Genomic DNA, 9,140 nt, shown 5'->3' on the forward strand with positions numbered 1-9,140 from the left:
CAGTAAAAGGGAGAGGATGGAGCACAGAGAACACAGACAGGGGTTTTCTCATTCAGAACTAAAGGAACCTCTGTGACCATCATGGTCTGACCTTGTAGCCAATCAGGGAGAACCCATTCAAGAATGTCCTATCTAAACCCTAACCAGAGAACCAGAGCTGGAAGGATGAGCAGCAAAGATGTCTGCTGCTGTGATGCTGAGGTGGATGTTTATATTTTGGCAAAGTTTGGAAAAGCAAAATGCTGAGTTAAAACTGTTAAATACGAGGAGAGAGGACAAGAATCCTATGAGAACAAATGAAATTGACAGTGAGATTTTGAGCCCTTGGGTGGAGGCATAAACTTTATTAGAGGCATAAAGTATATTTTATCCCAATTCCATCCGGACACTACATTTGTGTGGATGAATCGAAGCAGAAAGCCGCAACAGCAAAAGCCAACAGGTACAGCCCAAACGGCTGTGTATGAGGGACACAGACCCATAAATATTGTGGGTGTCACGGGTGGGGTAGTTTACTGCAGTCAATATCATACATTGGAGAAGTGCAGACTGCAGCACCAGGCCAGCCATAAAGTTGCAAATAGCTCTGTCAACAGAAGGTGGGCGGCTGCCATTTTAAACAGCCAAATGCCACTGGGGGAGGATTCCCACTCAAAATGCTAAATTTACTGAGTAATGTTGGAGCACAACCCTCCCTCCCTCGGCCTTATTGATTAGATGGCTGAATCACATGAGGATGGGGGCACCTTAATTGGGGAGGACGGGCTGGTGGAACGGTATCAAATACATAAAACACATTGTTTCCATGTGTTTGGTGCCATTCCATGCGCTCCGTTACGGCCAATATTATGTTCCGTCCTCCCCTCAGCAGCCTCCTGTGGACTGAATATTGTGTTCATGTTGGTCCCAGTCTACAGATCCTCCAGTCGCTAATCTCCTGTTAGTTCCACAGAGGACTGACATGCTGTGTTCATTGCACTCTCACTGACGGACCTTTAAATAGCATAGAGGACCACTTTTATGTCCTCACCCCCCCTTTCTGCACACACAAACTCTCACACGCACTTACGTACTTGTCTGTCTGTGGTAGCAGGTGGTCTGTGGGTGGGAAGGCAGGTACAGCATCCCAACGTGACTGTTTAAATGATCCACCACTTACACAACACTGATCTCCTCTCCCATCAGAGCTCACACAGGCAGCTACCAGTCTTACTTCTGTCTGAAAACCCCCACTCCTCTCTGTCTTTTCCAGTTCTTTCTCTTTCTGCCTCGCATTTTAAAATCTAAAACCGTCACTCAAATCTCTACAGGGAAGTGAATGGTAACATAATGTGTGCTAAATTAGAAGGTTTTGAAATTACGTTTAAAAACTGGAGTTTCAGAAGTGGGCATCTGTAACCTGTGAACTGGGACCCTGTACCACCCATAGATACCATACATTACTGGTACCACTCATAGATACCATACATTACTGGTACCACCCATAGATACCATACATTACTGGTACCACCCATATATACCATACATTACTGGTACCACCCATAGATACCATACATTACTGGTACCACCCATAGATACCATACATTACTGGTACCACTCATAGATACCATACATTACTGGTACCACCCATTATCATGACCTGCTTCCCAAATGTCACTATATTCCCTATGGTCAAAAGTAATATTGCATTATAAAGGGATTAGGGTGCCATTTAAGATGTCGCCCATCGCTGACCCGGTTTGTACCTATCTGACCCCCTGGAAACCAATCAGAGTGTCTCCTCTCGTCCCAGACATCTAATGAAGTCAGTGAATGGGAGATAGATAACGCTCCATAGGGACCAGACCCATGGAATCAATAGAGAGCAGTTCCTTCCGCCAGACAGGCAGGTCTGCTGTGATCAGAATGAAACAGTCTGGAACACAGTTAGACCTGATGGATTTCCCAGAGCAGCACACTGCAGGGACTTTCTGTGACTGTCCAACAACACTGTCCACTTAGTGCATGAAGAACCCCTTGGGTTGTGACGGTTGCCTGGCTGGTGGAGGATTTGGCTAAATTTGGATGTGGGAGGCTGTTTCCATTGGTGACCGGATCTTGACCATTTTCCAAACTGGAATGAACCCACTCTGCTAAACTGTGTTCCTGGTCACATCTCTGATGATGAGTGAGAGACTCAGTTGATTGACTCTGATCTGTCAGTATTACGACAAGAGAAAGAGAAAGATGTGTGTGTTTGAGATAAAGAACAACACGTTTTAAGAATAAAGAAATAGGGAGGAGTGAGGGAGAGACAAAGACAGAGAAAGAGAGACAGAGGTATACAGTATGCATGTTTGAGTATGAAAGAGCAGGCGGACTTGCTTGTGCATGCAGTGTGTATGTTATCATGTGTCTCTGTGTGTGGAAGTGTGTGACTGATTGGGTCAAATCCAGGGCCAACTCACAGAAAGGGCATTAGTGAAGCAGAACCTGTATTTCAGACTCACCAGTGCGTTTAACAGCAAATTCAATTGTGATCTAAATCTACATAATGGAGAATCAAATATTCAATTTCACACAGTAATCATGTTCAACAGAGTGTGGAGATGGACTAACAGAGAAAATGGGATTGAAATGACACATGCAATAAAATAGATTGCTCTTCTATGGATAGAACCTGTGAGACCTATAATGTCTTAAAATCTTTATGTCCTCTTATGAGTGTTTTATGGAACCTCCATGTCCATACGGCAGCCAATACTGTGTACAGTATGTTTTATTCCATTCTATTCTGATCTATTCTATTCCATTCTATACTATTCCATTCCATAATGTTCTATTATTTTCCATTCTATTCTATTATGTTACATTCTATTCTATTAAATGACCCATAATGATATGAGGATATCACAATACTATTTACGTTCCTCGGCATACACATCACAGATAAACTGAAATGGTCCACCCACACAGTCAGTGTGGTGAAGAATGTGCAACAGCGCCTCTTCAACCCCAGGAGGCTAAAGAAATTTGGCTTGTAACCTAAAACTTTTACAGATGCACAATTGAGAGCATCCTGTTGGGCTGTAGCACCGCCTAGTACGGCAAATGCACCGCCCACAACCGTAAGGCTCTCCAGAAGATGGTGTGGTCTGCACAACGCATCACCGGGGGCAAACTACCTGCCCTCCAGGACACCTACAGCACCCGATGTCACAGGAAGGCAACAACCACCCGAGCCAGTGCCTGTTCATCCCGCTAGCATCCAGAAGGCGAGGTCAGTACAGGTGCATCAAAGCTGGGACCGAGAGACTGAAAAACTGCTTCCATCTCAAGTCCATCAGACTGTTAAACAGCCATCACTAACACAGAGAGGCTGCTGCCTACATACAGACTCGCAAAATCATGGGCCACTTTAATAAATGGATCACAAGTAACTTTAATAATGTTTACATATCTTACATTACTCATCTCATATGTATATACTGTATTTTATACCATCTATTGCATCTGGCCTATGCCACTTTAATAATGTTTACATATCTTACATTACTCATCTCATATGTATATACTGTATTTTATACCATCTATTGCATCTGGCCTATGCCACTTTAATAATGTTTACATATCTTACATTACTCATCTCTTATGTATATACTGTATTTTATACCATCTATTGCATCTGGCCTATGCCGCTCTGTCATCGCTCATCCATATATATATATATATATATGTACATATTCTTATTCCATCCCTTTAGATTTGTGTGTATAAGGTAGTTGTTGTGGAATTGTTAGATTATTTGTTAGATATTCCTGCACTGTCGGAACTAGAAGCACGAGCATTTAGCTACACTCGCAATAACATATGCTAACCATGTGTATGTGACCAATAAAGTTTGATTTGATTTGATTTAGATTATAAAATGGCTGGGCCTGAGTAAAAGTGACTGGGCCTGAGTATAAAAATGACTGGGCCTGAGTAAAAATGACTGGGCCTGAGTAAAAGTGACTGGGCCTGAGTAAAAGTGACTGGGCCTGGATAAAAGTGACTGGGCCTGAGTAAAAATGACTGGCCCTGAGTAAAAGTGACTGGGCCTGAGAAAAGGGACTGGGCCTGAGAAAAATTGACTGGGCCTGAGTAAAAGTGACTGGGCCTGAGTAAAAGTGACTGGGCCTGGATAAAAGTGACTGGGCCTGAGTAAAAATGACTGGGCCTGAGTAAAAGTGACTGGGCCTGAGTAAAAGTGACTGGGCCTGAGTAAAAATGCCTGGGCCTGAGTAAAAGTGACTGGGCCTGAGTAAAAGTGACTGGGCCTGGATAAAAGTGACTGGGCCTGGATAAAAGTGACTGGGCCTGAGTAAAAATGACTGGCCCTGAGTAAAAGTGACTGGGCCTGAGAAAAGGGACTGGGCCTGAATAAAATTGACTGGGCCTGAGTAAAAGTGACTGGGCCTGAGTAAAAGTGACTGGGCCTAAGTAAAAATGACTGGGCCTGAGTAAAAGTGACTGGGCCTGAGAAAAAGTGACTGGGCCTGAGTAAAAGTGACTGGGCCTAAGTAAAAATGACTGGGCCTGAGTAAAAGTGACTGGGCCTGAGAAAAATTGACTGGGCCTGAGTAAAAGTGACTGGGCCTGAGTAAAAGTGACTGGGCCTAAGTAAAAATGACTGGGCCTGAGTAAAAGTGACTGGGCCTGAGAAAAATTGACTGGGCCTGAGTAAAAGTGACTGGGCCTGAGTAAAAGTGACTGGGCCTGAGTAAAAGTGACTGGGCCTGGATAAAAACGACTGGGCCTGAGTAAAAATGACTGGGCCTGAGTAAAAGTGACTGGGCCTGAGTAAAAGTGACTGGGCCTGAGTAAAAATGCCTGGGCCTGAGTAAAAGTGACTGGGCCTGAGTAAAAGTGACTGGGCCTGGATAAAAGTGACTGGGCCTGGATAAAAGTGACTGGGCCTGAGTAAAAATGACTGGCCCTGAGTAAAAGTGACTGGGCCTGAGAAAAGGGACTGGGCCTGAGTAAAATTGACTGGGCCTGAGTAAAAGTGACTGGGCCTAAGTAAAAATGACTGGGCCTGAGTAAAATTGACTGGGCCTGAGTAAAAGTGACTGGGCCTGAGTAAAAGTGACTGGGCCTAAGTAAAAATGACTGGGCCTGAGTAAAAGTGACTGGGCCTGAGAAAAAGTGACTGGGCCTGAGTAAAAGTGACTGGGCCTAAGTAAAAATGACTGGGCCTGAGTAAAAGTGACTGGGCCTGAGAAAAATTTACTGGGCCTGAGTAAAAGTGACTGGGCCTGAGTAAAAGTGACTGGGCCTAAGTAAAAATGACTGGGCCTGAGTAAAAGTGACTGGGCCTGAGAAAAAGTGACTGGGCCTGAGTAAAAGTGACTGGGCCTGAGTAAAAGTGACTGGGCCTGAGTAAAAGTGACTGGGCCTGGATAAAAGTGACTGGGCCTGAGTAAAAATGACTGGGCCTGAGTAAAAGTGACTGGGCCTGAGTAAAAGTGACTGGGCCTGAGTAAAAATGCCTGGGCCTGAGTAAAAGTGACTGGGCCTGAGTAAAAGTGACTGGGCCTGGATAAAAGTGACTGGGCCTGGATAAAAGTGACTGGGCCTGAGTAAAAATGACTGGCCCTGAGTAAAAGTGACTGGGCCTGAGAAAAGGGACTGGGCCTGAGTAAAATTGACTGGGCCTGAGTAAAAGTGACTGGGCCTAAGTAAAAATGACTGGGCCTGAGTAAAAGTGACTGGGCCTGAGAAAAAGTGACTGGGCCTGAGTAAAAGTGACTGGGCCTGAGTAAAAGTGACTGGGCCTGAGTAAAAGTGACTGGGCCTGAGTAAAAGTGACTGGGCCTGAGTAAAAGTGACTGGGCCTGAGTAAAAATGCCTGGGCCTGAGTAAAAGTGACTGGGCCTGAGTAAAAGTGACTGGGCCTGGATAAAAGTGACTGGGCCTGGATAAAAGTGACTGGGCCTGAGTAAAAGTGACTGGGCCTGAGTAAAAGTGACTGGGCCTGAGTAAAAGTGACTGGGCCTGAGTAAAAGTGACTGGGCCTGAGTAAAAGTGACTGGGCCTGAGTAAAAGTGACTGGGCCTGAGTAAAAGTGACTGGGCCTGAGTAAAAGTGACTGGGCCTGAGTAAAAGTTACTGGGCCAACATTTTCCAGTAAAAATACAGCAAAAATAACTGAACATTTTTACAATCACATTGCATCATTTAACACATGATAAATGTGACCAAGAAACACCACAAAATGTCCTTGTCCAACAAGCCCTTTTTAGGCCTACTGCCAAGAACAGATGTAAGATCTTAACTTGAGCATGTTTGCTACAGCATGAAAATAATTCTGCAGCAACAGGAAATGTGAATTGTTATGTGGAATATGATTAAATTTTTGTGGGGGTAGATACATATTTTGTAAAGGAAAATCAAGTCTGAAATGTCAAAGTGTAAACTACAAACTTCAGAAGCCTTTTTAAACCTCCAATACACGACTAATATTTCTACTAAGATCCTACATCTGTAGCCAGGGCAGCTACACACGTTACAACCTCTTACAGCAACACTGCTGACAAAACAGGCAGACTGTCCAACTCAGACAGTAAACAATCATAATGAAATACACAACATCATAGGAGGCGTGTGAGTTTCATGTTTAGTGTAGCAATTCAGCCCCAACTAGAGGAACATTTTCACACATTTCAGGAAATTCTATGACATTCATTATCAGAATCTTTAATATGATACCACAACCATGACAGGGTAGGCCTAGGATACTCTACTGACACTGACAAACTGAGATCAATGAAAATGACCTTGTCTTGAATGCAACCATCTAATCTAGGCCTACGAGAAGGGGAGACACATATGACAATATGACATCCATCTAGCCTGGAGGAGTATTGTCCTAAACTTTCCAGTGGCACTGACTCACCCAATGAAGACAGTGAATATGGCACTCCCCAAGGATATGTCAGACGCTCTCCGCTAGTGCCAGGAGATTAGTCCTGCTGTAGCTTACTAATAGGAATAAACTACACAACACCTTGTGCTTAAATCATTTGACAGGATGCTTCGGAGTATACAGTATGTGACTTTTGCGTTTACTGTATCTTCTGTGGGCATTATTCAATCTGGCAGGACCATGGCTTTGTGACGTCTGGTTTGCTTAATATGAGGAATTTGATGTATAGCATTTAATTAAATGTTTTACTTTTACTGAAGTGTGACAATTGAGTACTTTCCCCACCACTGTACACATAAATCCAGATACTTTTATACTTTTACTAGTATTTTACTGGGAAACTTTCACTTTTACTTAAGTCGTTTAAGTCGTTTTCTATTAAAGTAACTTTACATATATTTTTTGTGTACTTTTGACCCTTTTTTTCTCCACAATTTCATGATATCCTATTGGTAGTTACAGTCTTGTCCCATCGCTGCAACTACCGTACCGACTCGGAAGAGGCGAATGTTGAGAGGCATGATTCCTCCGAAACAAAACCCTACCAAGCCGCACTGCTTCTTGACAAACCGCTCGCTTAACCCGGAAGCCAATGTGTAGGAGGTACAACTGATGACCATGTAAACGTGCATTTGCCCAGCCCGCCACAGGAGTCGCTAGAGCGCGATGGGACAAGGATATCCCGGCAGGCCAAACCCTCCCCTAACCCGGGCGACGCTGGGCTAATAGTGCGCCGCCTCATGGGTCTCCCGGTCTTGGCCAGCTGTGACACAGTCTGGATCTGTAGTGGCGCCTCAAGCAACGCAGTGCAGTGCTTTAGACCGCTGCGCCACTCGGGAAAACCTTTATTTTCACTCAAGTATGTCAATTGAGTACTTTTTCCAACACAGTTGGTAAGTACACACTTACTTGTTGAGGTAGACCCGTTTTTCTGTGAACTGTCCCTGTCCATGTGTGGGGTCCTCGTAGGGTTCGTTCTGCACCACCTCCACTCCTTCTCCACGCTCACTCTGCTCATGGCTGTGCTTGCTGATCATATACAGCTGGCCAATCCTGTACTGGAAGAAAGAAAGAAAGAAAGAAAGAAAGACAGACAGACAGACAGACAGACAGACAGACAGACAGACAGACAGACAGACAGACAGACAGACAGACAGACAGACAGACAGACAGACAGACAGACAGACAGACAGACAGACAGACAGACAGACAGACAGACAGACAGACAGACAGACAGACAGACAGACAGACAGACAGACAGACAGACAGGACAGACAGACAGACAGACAGACAGACAGACAGACAGACAGACAGACAGACAGACAGACAGACAGACAGACAGACAGACAGAGACAGACAGAGACAGACAGACAGACAGACAGACAGACAGACAGACAGACAGACAGACAGACAGACAGACAGACAGACAGACAGAGTCAGACAGACAGACAGACAGACAGAGACAGACAGACAGACAGAGACAGACAGAAACAGACAGACAGAGACAGACAGACAGACAGAGACAGACAGACAGACAGAGACAGACAGAGACAGACAGACAGACAGACAGAGACAGACAGACATGGTTTTAGATCCACCATTCTAATGTTAGCTGTACAACAAATTGGAATGTTTCCAAACATTGTAGGAACGTTCATTGTTTGCAGGAATATATAGAGCAAGACGACAGCTTTAGCATGAGGCCATTTAAAGATCATTAATAAGTTAAGATTAGTTGAGTATAAATAGGAATTTTATTTAGTGAAAATCTAAGGTTGTTGAAGAATGATGGTAAAATAAAACCACTAGTAAATCTCCCATTTAATGTTAGGCATCAGAACAATAACTTCATGACCATCATTAAACATATAAGCCCAGATCAGGTGCTATCCCAAGATCATAAATACCAGAGTTACAACAACCATGGCATATTCACACCTGGTAACCATCTCCATAACAACCAAACACATGGTTTAAAAGAGTCACCCACACCATAACAACAGAAACGTCCATATCAGTCCCACCCCCGAGCTAGCTCTAAACAACAGAACAATAGCAACAGTTGCCCACGCTAGGTGATACCATATCCCAGGGCCTCTAGTCTAGTCAACACTTACAATCCTTCACTCATCGCACACCGGCATGGACCGTGAGGGCGTAACGACCATGTTGCTGTGAGCGACAGGGATGGTGT

The 9,140-nt window shown here is 44.3% G+C and overlaps 1 protein-coding gene across 1 annotated transcript in view; it reads right to left on the reverse strand.

Moving 5' to 3' along the window:
- LOC116369009 (cytoplasmic phosphatidylinositol transfer protein 1-like) overlaps window positions 1-8,013 on the reverse strand; it is a gene marked incomplete at both ends in the record, with an annotated part of 22,302 nt that extends 14,289 nt beyond the window's left edge. The window contains 1 exon segment of the mRNA XM_031819304.1: window positions 7,856-8,013. Coding sequence (XP_031675164.1) covers window positions 7,856-8,013 — 158 coding nt within the window.
- Window positions 8,014-9,140: the final 1,127 nt, after the last annotated feature.

Source organism: Oncorhynchus kisutch, unplaced genomic scaffold, assembly GCF_002021735.2.
Source record: "Oncorhynchus kisutch isolate 150728-3 unplaced genomic scaffold, Okis_V2 scaffold2034, whole genome shotgun sequence".
NCBI classification, from domain to species: Eukaryota; Metazoa; Chordata; class Actinopteri; order Salmoniformes; family Salmonidae; genus Oncorhynchus; species Oncorhynchus kisutch.